Consider the following 21,508-nt stretch of genomic DNA (forward strand, 5'->3'; position numbering starts at 1 on the left):
ATCCATTGTTTAGCATTCTGACATACTTTGTCATCTCATCCAATTTGGAATTCAAGAACACTGCTTCAGTCTTTAACTTAGAGATGGTTTCCAAGTGTTCTACCTTCTCATTATCCAGTTGTGTTATCACTTTCTTTTGACTTTCAACTTGTTGACACACTTCTTCACTTCTATGACACAACTTTCTGTAGGTAGTGGCTAACTCATCAAAGGTTACTTCATCGTCACTTAAGTCTTCATCAGAGCCCCATCTTCCAGTCAAGGCAGTCACAAGATTTGCAGACTCTTCTGTTTCACGTTCATCAGACCAAGTAGCAGCAAGAGTCTTCTTCTGTTTCTTGAGGTAGGTTCCACATTCAGCTCTAATGTGCCCATACCCATCACATTCATGGCACTGAACTCCTTTTCCTTCTTTGGACTTTTCATCAGATCTTGTTCTTCTTCCAGCATTATTGGACTTACTGATGTCAGATGAGATGTTCTTGACATTAGACTTAGACCTTACATCCATCTTTTTCAGAAGTTTGTTGAACTGGATTCCCAGTAATGCTACATCATTTGCCAGGTCTTCATCAGTATCTTGACCACTTTCTTCCTCTTTCTCTTTAATGTTTGACATGAAGGCTATGATTTTGACTTTCTTTTCAGATCCATCACACATTCCCATCTCAAATGTTTGGAGGGATCCAATTAGCGCATCAACTCTCATATTGGAAATGTCTTGAGACTCTTCTATGGCTGTCACTTTCATGGAAAATCTCTTAGGAAGTGACCTGAGTATTTTCCTCACTAGTTTTTCATCTAACATCTTCTCACCCAGGGCTCCTGAGGCATTAACAATTTCAAGGATATTCATATGAAATTCATGAATATTTTCATCTTTTTTCATCCTTAAATTTTCAAACTTGGTAGTGAGCAGCTGTAATCTAGACATCTTCACTCTAGAGGTGCCTTCATGAGTGGTTTTGAGAATGTTCCAAGCATCTTTAGCCACCTCACAGTTGTTTACCAATCTGAAGATGTTCTTATCTACTCCATTGAATATAACATTCAATGCTTTAGAGTTCCTAAGGGCTAGATCATCCTCCTCCTTGGTCCATTGTTCCTCAGCCTTCTTATCAGTTGTAGCTTATCCTTCCTTAGTAATAACTGGATGTTCCCAGCCTGTTAAAACAGCCTTCCAAGCCTTATTATCCAAAGATTTTAGGAAGGTTACCATTCGAGGTTTCCAGTAGTCATAGTTGGATCCATCCAGAATAGGTGGTTTGTGAACAGAGCCTCCGTCTCTATCCATAATACCAGAAAGTAACGTCCCTAGATCTCACCCAGAACCATAGCAGGATGCCTGCTCTGATACCAATTGAAATTCTGGTATCAGATATGAGATGTCGAAGGTAATGTCACGACACCAATATCTGAACAATACAAACAGGGTAAAAGATAAAGAACAATAATGCAAGAGACACAAGCAATTGTTAACCCAGTTCGGTGCAAACTCACCTACGTCTGGGGGCTACCAAGCCAGGAAGGAAATCCACTAAACAGAATTAGTTCAAAGACTCTCAGTAAACAACTTCAATTTACAGTATTTTCACCTAATATCTACCCGTGTGACTTCTACCTAAGAACTCTTAAATATGAGATCTTACTCACTCCCCCTCAATCACAACAGTGATATAAAACAAGAATTACAATGAAAAGAAAACAGTCTTCAAAGACACATACTTGATCTTGCTTAAAAGCTTCAATCAAGTAAACACACACTCATGCTTCAAAGCTTAGAGTGGACAAATTACAACTCAAAAATCAGTCCAATTCAATCATCTATGGATGAATGAATGACTTACAATACACACCACCACACAAGACTCAAACCCTTATTCTCTCTCAATATTTCGTTCGTTATTTCTTGTGTATAAAACCAGGTTTTCCATGTCCTTTATATAGAAGCGTTTGGCTGGGCTTGGACATCATAAAACCCTAAAACTATTTTCCATTCATATCTTCTCATGACAGCTGATTATATCTCGTTGGAAAATAAGTCAATCTGGTTGTAATTACTGATTGAAGGCGCATCCAATCAACTCTTCAATCATACATATATTAGCATTAAAAATGCAATCACACAATACATAACATTCAGACTGAATGTTTTGTATACAGATGTCATGACATCGGGTCTGACATCTCAGTAAAATCCTGCATATTCACATTTTAAACATCCTGCAGGTACAAGTTATCTTATGTCAAGACAACACTTGTGACAACTTGTGAACACTCTAGGTTTTACCAAAATTGCTGCCAACACCTAGAACCAACAATATGTGGCATCCACCAAACCTGTATCGAAGACTAAGCGAAGGCACAAAAGACTTGGCCATGCCAGTGAAAAAGACCTGTGTGACAACTTGTGAACACTCTAGGTTTTACCAAAATTGCTGCCAACACCTAGAACCAACAATATGCGGCATCCACCAAACCTGTATCGAAGACTAAGCGAAGGCACAAAAGACTTGGCCATGCCAGTGAAAAAGACCTAGTCGAATTGTCAAAACACAATATATTGTGTGGTGGCAAGGTCGAAAAACTAGAGTTTTGTGAACATTGTGTATTTGATAAATGTTGTAGGATGAAGTTTAACAAAGGTAAATAAAGAATACATGAATCCATTGATTACATGCATGCTGCTCTTTGGGGGCCTACAAGGAATGCTTCACACTCAGGTGCAAAGTATTTCCTATCCATAGTTGATGATTATTCCATAAAGTTCTGCGTATTTATTTAGAAAGCTAAGGATGAAACTTTTGAAAATTTCAAACGTTGGAAGACCCTGGTTGAAAACCAAACTGGCAGGAAGGTCAAGAGGTTGAGGACCTATAATGGTCTTGAATTTTGCAATGAGGCTTTTGATAACTATTGAGCTACGTTTGGTATTACAAGGCACATAACTACGACATAAACTCCCCAATAAAGTGGTTTGACGGAAAGGTTCAATCGAACCATTCTGGAAAGGGTTAGATACATGTAGGTTAATGTTGAATTGAAGAAGATGTTCTGGGCCGAGACTGCTGCGACTGTAGCATACCTGATAAATAGGTGTCGTTCGACTGCTTTGTGGATGAAGACACCTAAAGAAGTCTGGTCAAAACATCCACCTAATCTCGACAGACTTAGATTATTTGGCTGCTTAGTCTATGATCACATTAGGCAAAACAAGGTCGAGTTTAGAGCTCTGATATGTATGTTTCTTGGATACCCTAAAGGAGTTAAAGCTTATAGGTTGTGGTGCCTAGAGCCAGGTAACAGAAGGTGTATCACAAGTCACGATTTAGTTTTCAATGAAGCAGAAATGGCGTTCAAGAAAATCGATGACGTTGGTCTAAGTACCAAGATATCTAAAGAAGAGTTAGAACAAGAAGAGATTCTTGTTGAGGTGGAACATATTGATGCTTAATTGCATAACCCAGATAAAGTCGAAGAAGAAGCACAAGTTGTTGTCAAAGATGAGGAGACTGATAAAGACCATGTGCTGGCAAGAGACAAGTCGAGAAGAGTAATCAAGCCACTTCAAAGACTTGGTTATGTAAATCTCAAAGAATTTGCCTTGATTTCTGCAAGTGAGGTCTTTGACGAAGAACCCAGAGGTTACAAGGAAGTTGTGAGGAGTCAAAACAAGACTGAATGGATGAAAGCCATGGATGTTGAGATGAAATCTCTTCATGATAATAACACTTTGGAGCTGGTCGAGAAACATGCAAGGGCCAGGTTAGTCAACTGCAAGTGGGTCTTTAAGGTTAAAGAAGGAATAGAAGAAGTGAAGTCGAAGTGATGTCGAAGCGATTATGGAAAGATTGGATGCTAGGGGGTTCACTCGGAAAGAAGGGGTCGACTTTAATGATGTGTTCTCTCATGTTGTAAAGCATAGATCCATTAGAATATTATTAGCCAAGGTGGCAAAGTTCGACATAGAACTTGAACAGATGGATGTGAAGACAACTTTCCTGTATGGTAATAATCTAGATGAAACAATCCTAATGAGGCAACCTGAAGGGTATGCAGAAAAGGGAAAGGAAGATTATGTGTGCAAGTTAAATATGTCTTTGTATGATCTGAAACAATCTCCTCGACAATGGAATAAGAGATTCGACAAGTTCATGACACACATAGGTTTCACCAAGAGCCAGTTCGACCACTGTGTTTGCTTTAGATTTTGACATGAAAATTCACTTTTTATTTTGTTGCTTTATGTGGATGATATTCTCATAGCAAGAAATAATGTTGAAGATGTTATGAATGTGAAGGTTGAACTCGATAAGGAGTTCGACATGAAAGATCTTGGAGTTGCCTCTAGAATTCTTGTGATTGACATCCAGAGAGATAAAAGTCAGTCGAAATTATGCTTATCTCAAGAGACATACCTGAAGAAGAATCTTGACAAGTTTGATATCTCAAATTCAAAGCCTATTGTAACACCGCCTAATCCTCACTTCAAGTTGAGTTCGACCCAAAGTCCTAGTACTGAAGTCGAAAGAGCCTATATGAATAACATTATATATGCTAGTATAGCAGGTTCTTTGATGTATGTTATGGTCTGTATGAGGCCAGACATAACATACGTAGTGAGCCTTGTAAGCAGGTATATGGTCAATCTTGGGAAGGCACATTGACAAACATTAAAGTGGATTATAAGGTACATAAATTAGTCTCAAAATATAGTACTTATTTATGGTGGATCCTTTGGTGATGATAGCAAAGTCAAAATCGAAGGATTTATCGACTCTGATTATGTACGTTATATGGATTCCAGAAAATCTATTTCTGGATATGTGTTCACTATGTTTGGCACGACAATCAGTTGGAAAGCGACACTTCAGAAGGTTGTTGCCTTATCAACCACTGAAGCGGAATATATTGCCCTCACTGAAGCTGTGAAAGAAGCATTGTGGCTTGAAGGTTTAGCTAAGGAGCTAAAACTTAAAGGTCGAGTTATCACTGGTAAATGTGATAGTCAAAATGCAATACACCAGTCGAAAAATTCATCCTATCATGAGCGAACAAAATACATTGATGTGAGACTGCACTTCGTCAAAGAGATAATCGAGCGTGGAGAAATCCAAGTGCTGAAGGTTTCAACCGATGACAATCTTGCTGATATGATCACAAAGACATTGCTAAGCTGCAAGTTTTTCCACTGTATGTAGTTGATAAAGTTGCATGAAGAAAGCTAATTTGTTCCCTTGATGTTGTAGATTTTGTTATAAGGTGGAGATTTGTAATTTTTTTATCGAACTCTAGTCTCGATAGAAATAACTTGATATTTTGACAGGAGTTGTGCATGCTGTAGTTGAAGTCTGTTTAAGTATGTTGTCGAAATATGTTAACTTGCGCTATTCTAAGTTAGTATGTTGAATTTAACATTTGTTTAAGCCAAAATTATTTAAGTTAACTTAGAAATCTATAAATAGACGGTTCTCTCAAACTGTTGGGAGAAGTTAATTGTTGTTATTCACTTGTAATCTTTAAACTCTTATTGAGAAAATAAATAGTAAATCAGTTTTAACCAATTTTGATTCTTCTTCTTCCTTTTTATTTCTCTTTCCTAAAATTTAATAGAATTTCTTGTATTTATTAAAAAAATATTATTTATCAGATATTTTAATTTGTTATTGACGGGATAAACTCACAAACATTAAGAACTCAAATGATCAAAATTAAATTGAAATGGTTAGTATGCATTATTTCTTCCTCTGAAAATCGGTACAACTACTTAATTGAAATTATATAATACATTCAAATTACTACAATTTTTAGTGTTTGTTATGAGATAAAAAAAACTAGTGACATAACTCCATAGCCATAAATCATAATGATAAACAGATAAATCATTATTCAAATTCCAATTGATACTCTCTCCGACCTTATTTATAACTTCTAAATTTTTTTGGCATGTGAATAAATCTAGATACATTTATTCTAAAAATATTTTTACATTAATTATTTAATATTATTAAGAGAAGAGAATTTAATTGAGAATATAATAGTAATTATATTGTCTCTCACGTGAGATCAAAAAATTTAAATTTACTTAATTATATTGTTTTAATAAACGTGAAATTCGCCGAAGGAATATTACATTATTTAAATAAGTCTTATAATTACCCCAATGAAATTAGTAACACCACATACAACTATGAATAAAAGGAATAGAGATCCTAAGCAGCTCACATGTCTACCTACTAGTATTAACTTGTAGTATGGCAGAGTAGCAGTAAAGACTGTTAAAGCAGAGCAGGCGTGAGAATCTAATGGAATGTAGAAACCCAATTTTAATAAATACGGCTGTTTTTTCTGGTTGTGTTTCCCATTTTCACCCACACCCCTGCAGCAGGTTGGTTGTGCTTTCTGCTTCTCTTTGGGTGCTGGCCTTTTAGTTTTATTTTTCTTTCATAGGAATGGTTTCTTCCAGTGGCGTTCATAGTGCTAAGGTGGTTATTGTTTCATCTCTTTTGATTCTATGTTGCCATTCCTTATGCCTAGTCTTTTATTTTAATTTTTTTTCTCCAAAAAGACAATGCAACTAATGCTTTTTCATTTTTACCCACAGCATCAAATTAACTTTGAAAGGAGAAACAACAAAACACTGGATCTGGTTCCTACAGCTGTGGTTTTCTTGATTAAGGTACAACTAGTTTCAACACTTTTCTCCTCTTTTTTAAATGTTTATGTTGTACTTATTTGTTAATATTTAGTTGATTATAATCCAGAGACTTGTTTTAGATATGTGAGTAAATTGCCTTTTGAGAAAACAAGATTAAAAATGGAGAAAAGAAAAAATCACTTTTTTAAAATGTAAGGAAGGAAAAAACTTTGATTATAAAATATAAGATATAAGTGACAAAAAAAAATGACGAAGAAGATGGCGAAGATCTTCAGATAAAGTTATTAAAAATGCTAGAAAAATTTGTTGAAAGATATTTCTTCCATTAATATCCAAGTTGAATTTGAACTTTGATATGTAATAATTTTATTGTAAAACATTATTGTGATTTGAAAGTTATGAATATTGAATATAGAATGTAATTTTATTTTTCATTAATTCCAATTGAATAAATAAAAACTACTCAAAAGACATGAGACAGAGGTCTTAACTGTTTCTAAAGATTTTGTTAAGAAAATTCCTTCTCCACCTAAAGAACCTGACGAGGAAATTTTGAAATCTGTCCAATAAAAATTATTGTTTTTAATTTTTATATATTATTAATTGTGTTTTAAGTGTATTTCTAATCAATATGATAATTTTTTATTTAAATAATCATATTTTTTAAATAGAATTCTAAAATAAATTATTTTTTAAAATTCATATATCGTATAGTCATACTTAATATTCATATATAATATAATTATAAAATGAAAAATTAAGTTAAAGGTGGTATGAAGAATATTATTAATTGTAAAATATAGTTATATAATTAATATTATATTAAAAATTGAAAGAGTTTGATTATTTAATTTATGACCCTTTTATTTTATAAAAATATAATTCCTTTTGAGATGAAGAGATTATATTACTTAGATCTAACTAAAGTTAAAATTATTTTTTTTAAAATAGAGATGGATGAAAAATATCGAAAGATATGTATTAATTGAATTAAATATGTATAATTTAAAAAAAAAGTATGAAAAAAATAATTATTTTAAAAATTGAGTTAAGAAAACGATTATTTAGAAAAGTTCAATTGAATTTTTTTTGTTTGTTTAAGTTAAATTTAAGCTAAATTGTAAGTTTGTGTTAAAAAATTTAATACACAATGATCCATTTAATTGTTATTCTTTTCATTGTATTAAATAAAAAAACAATAATAAATAACAAATTGAAAAACCAAAGGAAAAGAAAATAATTAAAAATCAATCAATCAAATTCAATATTCAATCGTTCCTCCGTCTTTCTCCGGTTTCTCCACTTCCATTGTCGAACTAGGTCACCCTCTCCCCCAACACCAAACCAAATCCCAATCGATTCAATTGCCCATAAACTGTTTTCTGTTCAATGCTCGCAAACCAATTCAATGCTCACAAAACTTAGTTTTATATCAGTGATTACTTAATCGTTACTATCCTAAATCAATTTCTTTTTCTATCGGTGGCTAGCATCAACCTGAGCATGAGGTAAACCTCACTACGCCAAAAACTGGAATAGACAGCGCACCTTAGAGGGCGCTTTATTACAAAAGCGCACTCTAAAGTGAAGAGAAAAAATAAGGAGCGAACAACTGGAATAGACAGCGCACTTTAGAGGGCGCTTTTGTAACAAAGCGTCCTCTAAAGTGAAGCGAAAAAATAATGAGGAAATGGAGGGACACCAATAGAGGGCGCGTTTATGAAAGCGCCCTCTAAGGGTACCCTTAGAGGGCGCTTTTAAAAAAGGGCTCTCTAAGTCCATGTACATTTCCAGTTTATAAGGCGCTTTTGGAAAGCCTTAGAGAGCGCTTTTAGAAGCGCCCTCTTAGGCCCCCTTTAGAGGGCGCTTTTTTTACACAAGTGCCCTCTAAGGTCCCATTTAGTAAACATTAAAATTATAACATATACTGCATGTCTCTTTATTTTCCCTCGCTATATGCTATTTCATTTACGTAACTGAGTTTTCTCTCTATAGATAAAGGTACAATCATTTGGCCCTTAATTATACGGTATCAATTATGTTTTTTCAATTACCGATACTAACTATCAATCTGTATGTTTTTCTTAGCGATGTTTTAACATCGAAGAAGAAAGAAGAGGTTTTTGTATGAAATTGGCCGGAAAGCTTCTAAGAGGGTTTCAGACATTTTTATCATCCAAGTTCCTTAAGGATGCGGATGGTAATTTTGTGGATGCGGAGCTTCCTAAAAAATATGAAAGTTTGATATCGGCTGAAGAATGGGAAGCTTTCAAATCCAAAAGACAAGACCCGGTTTTTCAAAGAATAAGTGCTACAAATCGGGAAAGAGCATCAAGTCCCGCATATCCGTACCGAAAAGGACGTGTCGGATATGGACGCTTAGAACAATCCATGGTAAGTATTTATAAATTGCGATAACAAATTTGTTCATCATATATTAGTTTTATCTGATCAAATTGTATGACTTAATGTCACTACGCCAAAAAGTGCTTTTGGCAGCACCAAAAAGAAAGCGCTTTTTAAAAAAAGCGCTGTAATAGCTTGAAAAAAAATTCGCCTATGTAAAGAAAGCGCTTTTAAGGTAAAAGCGCTCTTATAGGTCTCCACTTATGAAAGCGCTTTTAAGGTAAAAGCGCTCTTATAGGTCTCAGTCTCACATCTATGAGTTTCACACTTATGAAAGCGCTTTTAAGGTAAAAGCGCTCTTATAGGTCTCATGGGTTTCACACTTATGAAAGCGCTTTTAAGGTAAAAGCGCTCTTATAGGTCTCAGTCTCACATCTATGAGTTTCACACTTATGAAAGCGCTTTTAAGGTAAAAGCGCTCTTATAGGTCTCATGGGTTTCACACTTATGAAAGCGCTTTTAAGGTAAAAACGCTCTTATAGGTCTCAGTCTCACATCTATGAGTTTCACACTTATGAAAGCGCTTTTAAGGTAAAAGCGCTCTTATAGGTCTCATGGGTTTCACACTTATGAAAGCGCTTTTAAGGTAAAAGCGCTCTTATAGGTCTCATGGGTTTCACACTTATGAAAGCGCTTTTGAGGTAAAAGCGCTCTTATAGGTCTCATGGGTTTCAGACTTATGAAAGCGCTTTTAAGGTAAAAGCGCTCTTATAGGTCTCAGTCTCACATCTATGAAAGCGCTTTCATGGTAAAAGCGCTCTCATAGGTCATTTATAAAAATTATAATAAATCTAATATTACAAAATCCCTGACTTTCAGAAATCCCTCTTTCACTCTCTCTCGTTCGAAGCTCTCGCTGCCCTGGAAAACATTCCACAGAGTACCTGGAAATCTCAACGATAAACACTGCAAATTTGAAAGAGACTGCATTCGAAAGAGAAGGATTCAATACCTGGAAATCTCATTGCGTTTTAAGGTTAGGTTTTCGTGTCTTTCTGTTTTGCCCTAGAAGTCAAAGAATAGGTGGTCGATTTTGGTTTGAATGGACTTGCATTGCTACATTATGGGTAATTTATTTGTCAGTATCGATTATTAGAGTTTGTGACTATGTTTGCTTAATATTCTGTAACTTACCGAAAGTTTCATCTTGTTCTGATATAAATGATATTCTGTAACTTGCATCGCCATTGACTTAGAAATAATGTTGGGAGTTCTAATAGAATCAGTGCCTTTTCAACATTTGTTTAAATTTGCTGAAAAAGTAGGAAGGAATGAACTGATATGTTTGCACCATTGTATCCTCATATTCTAACTATTACTGAAATTTCAGAAAGTGATTTTGATGTTAAATGTTGGATACTCAAATGGAATAACTTTGTCTGCTACAGTGATATATGTGATATGGTTTCAAGAACTTAGAGCAATGTCTCATATTTTGGCAATCCTATTACATGTTGGTTTGAATGAACAGTTAAACTTCAAAATGTACATTCATATTTTGGCATAACTTTGTCTGCTACAGTCATATTTTGGCAATCCTATTTAATGTTGTAAAATGATGTTTTAATATTATGTGAATTTTTAAGATGGTCACTGTAGTGTAAAATGAACCCTGATGGACTATATGTGAATTGTTCATGTGCATCATATAAGTTTCTTGAATTGTTTTATACGTTATGACTTATCCTTGATGTTGTTTTATATGTACAGCGCTCATTCCCTGTGTTTCCGTGAGTTTGACCTTCTCGACGTTGCTGTTTTATATGTATAGCCTATGTCATTTTATATTATTCAATATATATATGGATTATTGATTATGGATTTTTATATTTTTCATTTCATTTTTATATTTTTTCTTTATTACAGGTTAAATGGCTAGTGATCAAGAAAACTCACAAGATGCAAATGCTCCTGATGATACTTCAGAAAAAGAAATTACACGAGGCATCACTATTATGAAGAGTATCATTCGTGATAGAGATAAAGCAGTAACATATAATGTAAATTGGAATGCTGATAACCAACTAATTGGGTCTAATGCTGCAAAGTTGGCAAGCTACATTGGTACACTTGTTCGTATGCACATTCCAATCACTGCTACAAGATGGAGTAATAAAGAGTTGGGTAGCGCTAAAGATAAGATTTGGACTGAGATACTGGTACAATATATGATTGTTTATATTTTCTTTATATTGACGATAATGTGTTTAAATTACTTATACTAACACACTCTATTCCAATATTTTTTCGTAGAGGTCTTTTAACATTGAAGATACAACTATCCGAAAAAAGTATATACTTCAATTGGCCGGAAAAAGACACAGAGGGTGGAGAACGTTTTTAACAAACAAGTATCTTAAGGACAAAGAAATTTTTTTTGTTGAATATGATCCGGAATATCCAGTGAAGTATGCGATCTTCATTACAGAAGAAGAATGGGTTGCTTTTGTAGCCCAAAGAAGAGACGAAAATTTCAAGAAAGTGAGTGCCACAAATCGCGAGAGAGCGTCAAATCCCACGTATGCATACAAAAAAGGGCGTTTGGGATATGCACGCTTAGAGGAAAAAATTGTAAGTATACAAAAATGCTACGATCTTATTAATTGTCTCAATGTGTTATAATTGATTATCTTATTATTTGTGTCAATGCGTAGTTAGACGAGACGAAAAGTGACGCAACATCCCTTCCGCCACATGTTTTGTGGAAAGAAGCTCGTGTGGGAAAGGATGGAACTGTTAGGGATGACGTTCAACATATTTATGATGAATGTGTAAGTAGAACATTGTGTCTTTAATTAAATCAAAAGTTTAATAATATATAATTAATTTTTTTATCTCCACTAATAATTTCCGATATGTAAATGAATTTCAGGAGACCCTATCTCAATCGATAAGCACAGCTGAGGACCAGGAGAACAGGAGCGTACTTAGTAGAGCACTAAATGTTCCTGAGTATCCCGGTCGGGTGAGGGGTAAAGGGCATGGTTGTACTCCAACTTCCTTGTATAAGAATCCAAGGAGAAGAAATCCTAGCAATCAAGAAGTGATGGAGACGTTGCAGGCATTACAAGCGCAAGTTCTTCAATTGCAAAAGGATAATGAGAGATATATGTGTATGGAAAAGTGCAGTTCACAGTTGAAAGAAACTAGTGAGAAAGCCAGTATCAATTGTCAAAATAAATTTCCCGAGGTAATTATATATGTTATTTTGAAATTAAAATAGCACATTTATGTTAATTGAAATATATACACATTAAAAGTAACATATTTATTATTGGTTTAGGGCATTTCATCTTGTCAGCTATACTTATCGTCACCGACTTATCGCCTAGTTGGCAAGGGAAAAGTGCACAACACTTCGGGAGATTTACTTCACCATAGACCGCTCCCGGATGGACACCTTAAAGTATCGGTTGATGTTGTATTAGATAAGGATGCGTTGCTACCGATACCTGACATTGTTTCAGAGACAACATTGCTGCGAGATGCAATAGGATCATTTGTTGCATGGCCCTTGGATCTCATTTTCATTGATGATGAGGTATGTTGAATTCAAAAACCACTATGAATCTTTTAGTATTCAAATGTCAATTCTGAACCGTTAAGTTAATTTTTTTTACATGGTAATTTTAGACGCCTACAAAACCCGCATCTAAGGATAAAGGGATTTTGCGGCACAACGAGTCTGTTGCATCACAAAAAGAGGTATATTGAAAGTGTTAATTATATGATCCGAATCAAAAAATGCATGATTTTATAATTTACCTATGTTATATGATTTATAGGTATTTGCTCAAGGGTCACAACAACTGAGCCAGAAAATTGGTAGTCGACAGAAAAACAAAAGGGATCTTCCAGTGACTTATTTGCCAAAAAAAGGTGCTTTTGTGCCTCGATACCAGATATCTCTTGAAACACTTGTTGACTCATCAGATATGGCAACAGCTGGTGCTATTCGCTTACTGGATATGGAGGAAGATATCTTTGGTTATTCATGCACTGAAACAATCGGAAAAGAAGATCTGGAACATATTTTTCGGCATCAAGAATTAGGCGTCGGTGTTATACACACATACATCCGGTAATCCGATCTATATATTATTTAATTACTTGAACAATTTATTTACACATTTCAATAAAAATAGTCTAATGTTTATTATGTTTTTATTGAAGGTTCTTGTATGACAATTTCATGCGCGGGAATGATCAATTGTCAAACAGATTCCGTTTCGTGTCTTCCTCCCTGGTCAACAAAGCATTAATTTGTAGGGAACCGGATTCATGTAGAGAGTACTTAGTCAAGAGATTCATGGCCAGCAGTACAAACAACTTGTATCTTTGGCCGTATAATTCAGGGTTAGATTTTAATTCTAAGTTTATTCTAATCTTTAATTGTTTCTTTTACGTAAAAAATTTCCATATAAACTTTTGTTTTAATTTATAGGTGTCACTGGTTGTTGCTTGCTATTGATCCTTTAAAAGAAGTGGTATATTTTCTGAATTCGATAGATGGTGAATGGACAAATTATCCGGATATGAAGCAATTAGTTGATACGTAAGTGAGACTGTTCTAAATATTCGTGTATATTTATGTGAGATTGTTCTAAATATATGTTTTTATTTTGTTAGATCAATAAAAGTGTTCCGATCTCAAAGACAAGCTCGAGTACCACGTACTAAATCCAGCAACATTACGTGGATAAAAGTGCAGGTACTTTAATTTTCACAATTTTGCTTATAATAGTGATGCTACTTGATAAGAAAAGATAACTATACATTCTTATTTTTTTTTCTATGTAGTGTCCTCTACAGCGCAACGGTATCGATTGCGGATACTTTGTAATGAGGTTTATGAGGGAAATCATTAATATGAATCAAATAGAGATTCCAATCACGGTATGGATTTATAACTTAGGATTTGTTTTAATATTTATCGAATATTTCATATTATTTATTACTTTTAACTAAATCATGCATATTATGTTTTGTTATGTAGTACTTTGATGAATACAAGTGTGCTCATTACACGAGACTGCAGTTGGAACAAATCAAGGAGGAATTGTGTCAATATTTTATTGAGAAAAGATTAATTAGTATATAATGATTTCAAAATAACATGAATACTTTGATGAAGAATGGTTTCTGGTTGGCAAGTGTATAGTTCTTTATATTTTTAACAGATTAGTTATGACTCCAAATAGGCCGTATAACATATTAGTTTTGACTTGTGTATAGTTCTTTATAATTTTAGTGATATCTTTAATTTCATGGATAGATTAATGTGTTCATTCTTGTGTTGGTTTGCTTTAAAAAATTACAAATGCTTGAATTATGACTCCAAATGTGTTCAGTGCCTATCTATCCTTGTGTTGGTTTGCTTGAATTATGACTCCAAATGTGTTCATTCTTGTGTTGGTTTAAAAAATTACAAATGCTTGAATTATGACTCCAAATGCTTGAATTAGAGAGGCTTGATTTACAGGTTTATGGGATTATTCCCAAAAAATATTACAGGTTGAAATGGTAGGCTTAAACTGAAGGCAGCGTTTTGTTATTTTACTAGAGGAAAAGACAGCGCTTTTTACTAAAAAGCGCTGCTAAAGGTTGTCAATAGAGAGCGCTTTTTACTAAAAAGCGCTGCTAAAGGTTGTCAATAGAGAGCGCTTTTTAGTAAAAAGCGCTGCTATAGGTTGTCAATAGAGAGCGCTTTTTACTAAAAAGCGCTGCTATAGGTTGTCAATAGAGAGCGCTTTTTAGTAAAAAGCGCTGCTATAGGTGGTATATAGACAACCTTTAAGAGCGCTTTTTACTCAAAAGCGCTGCTAAAGGTTGTCAATAGAGAGCGCTTTTTAGTAAAAAGCGCTCTTAAAGGTTGTCTATATACCACCTTTAGCAGCGCTTTTTACTAAAAAGCGCTCTCTATTGACAACCTTTAGCAGCGCTTTTTAGTAAACAAAAAGCGCTGCTAAAACCTATAGCAGCGCCACCTACGGCAGCGCTTTTAAGCGCTTTTAAAGGCCAAAAAAAGCGCTCTCATAGGTCTTTTTTGGCGTAGTTTGTGTAGCTGCAGAAGGAGGAAAGTTCAGAAACATCTCTTCCTGCACATGTTTTGTGGAAGGAAGCCCGTGTGAGCAAATCTGGAGTTCCTCAAGAAGAAGTTTTACACGTATACCAGAAATGTGTAAGTATAACATTTTTTCATTAATTGAATAACATTTTTATACACAAATATTTGACAAGTATACGGTATTCATCTGATTTTTCAGAAGGAGCTATCTCAGTCTTTATCTCCCGATGATACTAAGGGCATACTTAGTCGGGCATTAGATGTCCCTGAGTATTCTGGTCGGGTGAGGGGTAAGGGATTTGGAGTCACTCCGACCTCCCTGAGTATTAAAAAAGGAAAGGCTCCTAGTAATCGGGAGCTTCATGCAAGATTGGAAGCCATGCAAGCTGAGCTTGATGCATTGAGGAGAGAAAGAGAGGCTAGCGCCTCAACAGTATACAGAGATGCTTCGGACAAAGACAGTATCAACTGTACCTTTCAGCCGAACATTCTAGAGGTAATTACATATAATTGTCTTAAATTGAACTATTTGCTTAAATTATGTATTTGACATATATACACATTAACGATTTCTTGTTATTATTGGTTTTAGGGCATTTCCCATTGTCAGCTGTATTTGTCGTCACCATACTATCGGATGGTTGGCAAGGGAAAAGTGCATAACGTTAGCGGAGTATTACTCCACACTAGAGAGCTCCCTGCTGGATGTTTGAAGGTATCAGTTGATATTGCAGTTGAGCCGAATGCAGCATTACCATATCCTAGCGATGATTTGGATGCAACAACGGTGCACGAAGCAGTAGGTTCGTTTGTTGCATGGCCGACAAACCTCATATGCATAGGATATGAGGTATGCTTAAAACTTATGTTAACTTTAATGTGTATATTCAAAGTTTAAAATTTATGCTTAAAATTTTACTTACATATTTTCCTTGGTTATGTTAAATAGACTCCCACAAAATCCAAATCAAAAGATAATGCGATTCCACGGCATACCGAGTCCACGGTTTCAAGAAAAGAGGTAATATACAATTATATGACATATATTCATGGAAGTTGTTACATTCTTAATTTGATCTAACTATTTATATGACATGTAGCTTCAAGAAAATGAGGTTAGCAATGCCTCCGCACAACAAAAAAAGGAGGTTAGCAACGCCTCCGCACGGGTAAAAAGTTCTGGTGCTAAGAAGACCGTAGCTAGGAAAAAACCTACCACCAAGTATAGGTCGTGCCTCAGGACATTTCTAGAGATGACCGATATACCGACCGGAGGTGTTCGGACTGTACATATGGAGGTAGGGATTTTCGGCTTTGATTACGACCAAATGATTGGTAATGAAGACTTCATGCAAGTTTTTAGTCATGAAGAAATCGGCGTCACCGTTGTCAATACATATATTAGGTAAATCCGGTCTACTTTGTTTTATTAATTAAACAACTTATGTTAATGATGTTTACTTTATGTTAATCCGGTTTACTTTATGTTTCAAAAGAGGTGTTAATGATGTTTTTATATTAGGTTTTTGTATGACAAATTGATGCGCCCCAATGGTTTGGACGTGTCATTCGGATTCTTAGCACCCGCGACCGTCAACTTAGGTTTAATCTTAAGTAGACCGGATACCGTGACGGAGTACGTTCTTCGGATCCTCATGGACAATAAAGATGCGGAGAAGTTGTTTTCTATACCGTTTAATACCGGGTTAGCATTTCATTCTAAATTCATCTATTATAATTATTTTCCAAGTTACCATCTAACATTTGCATAATCATTACAGTGGACATTGGTTGTTGCTCGCAATCAATCCTATCCGAGAAATTGTGTATTATCTTGACTCGTTAGGAAATGATTGGACAACATACCCGGATATGAAGGTCCTAATTGACACGTAAGTGAGAATTTTCAAAAATTTTCTTAGTTTATGTGAATTGTTCTAATTGCTTCATTTTTATTTTATTAGCGTCCTACAAGCTTTTCGGGCCCAACGAGATATCCAAACCTCAAGGAGGGGCGCCAACTCCATTACATGGATTAAAGTGGCGGTATATTTTTAATTACCACATTTTTTATTATATTAGTGATGACACTTGATAAAACTTAGGATTTATAATCCATATTTTTTTTTCATATGTAGTGTCCTCAACAACGTAATCAAATAGATTGCGGGTATTTCATGTTGAGGTTTATGCGAGATACTCTTGCTTTGGGCCGATTAAAGATTCCCACCGATGTATGTATTTCTAACTTATGAGTTATTTTTATATTTACACATATCTCATATAATTAAATAGTTGGAATTAATTCAAAATATGTTATATTATTATGTAGTACTTTGATGAATTCAAGTGTGCATTTTATACAAAGGATCAAGTGGACGAAATCAAAGAGGAGTGGTGTCAATTCATGATAAAGCTGTGTAATTAATGTGTACATTTGTAGTATATGTTATGACTTGTAAATGTGTACATAAATTTGTATATATTTTGATACATTTAAGGCAAAATTGGTTTGAATTGGTATATATATATATTTGTTAGCCAAAAATTGGTAGAAAAAAGGCCAAAATGGCATATATAAAATGTGATAATTGTCTGTCAAAATCTGGTTGAAAACAGGTAGAAATTCTGGTTTATAAACCTGGAAAAAATGTGGTTTAAAACAAAAGCTTCAAAAATTTTCGTATACCTTAGACAGCGCTTTTGTAAAAAGCGCTGTCTAAGGGGGGGATTAGAAAGCGCTTTAGGCAAAAGCGCTGTCTAAGGGGGGGGCTTAGACATCGCTTTTTGAAAAGCGCTGTCTAAGGTATACCTAAAAAAATTAAAATAGGAGGGTCTTAGAAAGCGCTTTTGGCCAAAGCGCTGTCTAAGGGGGTGGGGCTTAGACAGCGCTTTTCAAAAGCGCTGTCTAAGGTATACCTAAAAAATTTAAAATAAAAGGGTCTTATAAAGCGCTTTTGGCCAAAGCGCTGTCTAAGGGGGGGGGGGGGCTTAGACAGCGCTTTTAAGATTTAAAAAAGCGCTGTCTAAACCTTTAGCAGCGGAGGTTTAGACAGCGTTTTAAAGCGCTGTCTAAGGCTAAAAAAAGCGCTGTCTAAGGTCTTGTTTGTTGTAGTGCTACTGCGATTACTCTCGTCCTCCGTTCATTCTCCCTCCCTCACCGTCGCCGTCGCCTTTTTCTGCTGCTGCGTTCACGTTCACTGAGTTATCTGCGTCCATCGTCGCTGTTCACTTTCTTCTCCATCGTTACCGTCACCTTGAAGGTATTTCTCTCAATAGTTTGTATTTTCAGGTGTTTGATTAGGGCATTTTCTAAACTGAGTTTTACATTTTGTGCATTATGTTGATTAATGTTGTTTTGGGCAAACGAGCACTATATGGTGTTCATGAGCACCTTGTTGAAAATCATTTTTTGTTATTTTTGTGTGTATGGTTTTGATCACTGAATGTTGTATGTTGTATGGTTATGTAAGGTTTTTTATTTCTGATTGAAAACTGATGTCATTTGGAGTGTGTTTGAGCTTGTGCTTGGAAGTTTGATGATTATGGATGCAAGTTTGTTCATGTTCCAAACACCATAAGTTTGCATTGGTCTTTTGTATGCAGTAGGTGTGTGTGAGTTTGTATTCAATAATGATGAAAAAAAGAGAGAGTTTAGATTGTTGTAACATGAGAGAAATGGAAGGTATATGAATGTGTTTTTTGTGTAGCTTCACGAATATGGTCATTGTCTTACTTGGGTCTTATTGAATCATTTCTATATTACAGATAAAATGGCTAGTAACCAAGACGATACCCATGACGCGAGTGGATCACGTAACAATGTTGAAAATGAAATCAAACGAGGATTGACTGTTATGAAGTCAATCATTCGTGCAAGAGACAAGGGTGAAAAATTCGAAGTACATTGGAGTGTTGAAGACCAACTAATTGAGCCTAACGGTTCAATGTTGGCAAGTTACATTGGTTTCCTTGTTCGACAACATATTCCGATTACATGTGATAATTGGAGAAGTCCGGAATTGAAGGTTGGCAAAGAAAAAATATGGTCCGAGATACAGGTACTTACCATATATTGTTATATGTTTTTTTGTTGACTATTTGTTGACCATATATTGTTATAATATTACTTATAATAACACACTCCATGTGTATGTTTTTTAGAGATCCTTTCACATCGATGAAAGCCGGCAAAAATATTGTATTCAATTGACCGGAAAAAGACTCCGAGGATTTCGATCCTTTTTGTCCAACAAATTTCTCAAGGATGAGGAAGGAAAATTTGTTGAAGCAGAACGGCCAATGAAGTATGCGGAGATTATTTCAGCCAAAGAATGGGATAACTTTGTCGCCAAACGAAGAAATGAAAAATTCCATGTAATGTCTATTAATTATGGTATTATACAATTGTTAAGTTACTTGGTTCTGATATGCCTTAAACTTTTTTATCCAGGAAGTAAGCGACAAAAATCGGAAAAGGGCATCAAAACCCGCGTATCCGTACAAAAAAGGGCGTATGGGATATGCACGGTTACAACAAAGAATTGTGAGTATATTCAAATGCTATGAGCTTATACATTGTCACAATATGTTATAATTGATGATCTTATAATCTGATTCAATGTGTAGCTAGCCGAGGAGAAAAGTGACGCAACATCTCTTTCGGAGCCCGTATTGTGGAAGGCTGTTCGGGTTGGGAAGGATGGGGCTGTCGTTGAAGCGGTTCAAAATGTTTATGACGAATGTGTAAGTATATATAACATTATTTCTTTAATTATATCGAAAATTTTGTTAGACATATAATTCATTTTTAATCTCCTCTAATAATATTTCAGGAGACTTTATCCCAAACCTTACCTTCAACCGAGGTCCAGGATTGCAGGAGCCTACTTAGTCGAGTACTAAATGTTCCTGAGTATTCCGGTCGTGTGAGGGGTAAGGGTTTTGGTGTGACTCCGTCGTCATTTTATAAAAAACCAAAAACAAAAAATCCTACCAACAAAGAGGTGATGGAGACCTTGGCGGAGTTAAGGGCACAAGTACTCGAACTGCAAAAGGAGAATGCAAGGTATAGAGAGGAAATGCGCGGTTCCGAGGCAAAAGATACTAGTGACCGAGCTAGTATCAATTGTCAACCGAAATTTTCCGAGGTAATTATATATGTTATTATGAAATTAAAATAACACTTTTTTACTTGACACATATACACGTTAACAATAACATATTTATTATTGGTTTAGGGCATTACACCTTGTCAGCTGTATCTATCGTCACCAACTTATCGCATAGTTGGCAAGGGAAAAGTGCACAACACTTCGGGTGAATTACTTCACCATAATCCCCTCCCGGTGGGATATATGAAAGTTTCGGTTGACCTTGTATTAGATACGGACGCGCTTCTACCATTACCAGACGTTGTTTCAGAGACAACGTTGATGCAAGATGCAGTCGGATCCTTTGTTGGATGGCCGTCAGATCTAATTTTCCCAGATGCCGAGGTATATATGTTCTAAATGATTATGAATATTTAGTATTCACATTTCAATTCAGTTACAATTATGATATTTAATTAATCCTTATTACATGGTAATGTTAGACTCCTACAAGACCCACACATAAAGCTGGTAAAGGGATTTCAAGACGCATCGAGTCGGTTGCATCTCAAAAAGAGGTACAAATATATATACCCATTGAATTATATACGCAACGATTCTGTTGCATCACAAAAAGTCATGATTTAATTTATATGAATTTTTAGGTTCCCGGTCGAATGTTGAAAAAAGCTGGTAAGGATATTCCAACGAAGTCCGGGACAAAAACAAATCCTAAATCTCAAAAAGAGGTACAAATATATATACCCATTGAATTATATACACAACGATTCTGTTGCATCACAAAAAGTCATGATTTAATTTATATGAATTTTTAGGTTCCCGGTCGAATGTTGGACAAAGCTAGTAAGGAAATTCCAACGACGTCCGGGACAAAATCTCAAATTATGATGCGTCTTGAGAAAATGGTGGAAGAGTCAATATTATGCACGGCGCCATCCGTAGTGTAGATATGGATGAAGGTGTTTTCGGAATTGCTCATTCCGAATTAATTGCAAAGGAGGACATGCAACAACTTTTTGAACACGAAGAATTAGGCATCGCTGTTATTCATACATACATATGGTACTCCGATCAATCTATTATTTACTTAGTTGAACAATTTATTTACACATTTCAATGAGTAGTCTAATGTTTATTATGTTTCTATTTAAGGTATATGTATGACACATTGATGCGGGGAACTGAATTGTGTAACCGATTCAATTTTATTGCTGCTTCCCATACGAACACAACGTTTATAACGAAAAATCCAACATCCGTAAA

At 35.1% G+C, this 21,508-nt stretch overlaps 1 protein-coding gene and 1 long non-coding RNA gene across 4 annotated transcripts; both read left to right on the top strand.

Annotated features, from left to right (window-relative positions):
• Positions 1–6,230: 6,230 nt before the first annotated feature.
• LOC127087323 (uncharacterized) lies at positions 6,231–14,338 on the top strand. Of its 3 annotated transcripts, none has more exons than XM_051028206.1 (16): positions 6,232–6,485; positions 6,605–6,679; positions 8,747–9,052; positions 9,884–10,040; positions 10,931–11,223; positions 11,318–11,635; positions 11,719–11,835; positions 11,937–12,254; positions 12,348–12,605; positions 12,722–12,769; positions 12,850–13,145; positions 13,238–13,420; positions 13,509–13,619; positions 13,694–13,775; positions 13,865–13,960; positions 14,061–14,338. In XM_051028206.1, the coding sequence occupies exons 5-16, from the start codon at positions 10,936–10,938 to the stop codon at positions 14,163–14,165; spliced, it is 2,220 nt and encodes a 739-aa protein (XP_050884163.1). In that variant the 5' UTR covers positions 6,232–6,485; positions 6,605–6,679; positions 8,747–9,052; positions 9,884–10,040; positions 10,931–10,935; the 3' UTR covers positions 14,166–14,338. The 3 variants fall into 3 exon arrangements, with proteins under 3 accessions (XP_050884164.1, XP_050884163.1, XP_050884162.1); XM_051028205.1 differs by having other exon boundaries at positions 6,235–6,485; positions 12,698–12,769; XM_051028207.1 differs by lacking the exon at positions 12,722–12,769 and having other exon boundaries at positions 6,231–6,485.
• A 2,930-nt stretch (positions 14,339–17,268) lies between these two features.
• Positions 17,269–17,648, top strand: LOC127083587 (uncharacterized). Its single transcript, XR_007788473.1, has 2 exons — positions 17,269–17,365; positions 17,464–17,648. It is a non-coding gene; the product is annotated as an uncharacterized LOC127083587 (long non-coding RNA).
• Positions 17,649–21,508: the final 3,860 nt, after the last annotated feature.

This window comes from Lathyrus oleraceus, chromosome 5, assembly GCF_024323335.1.
Source record: "Lathyrus oleraceus cultivar Zhongwan6 chromosome 5, CAAS_Psat_ZW6_1.0, whole genome shotgun sequence".
NCBI classification, from domain to species: Eukaryota; Viridiplantae; Streptophyta; class Magnoliopsida; order Fabales; family Fabaceae; genus Lathyrus; species Lathyrus oleraceus.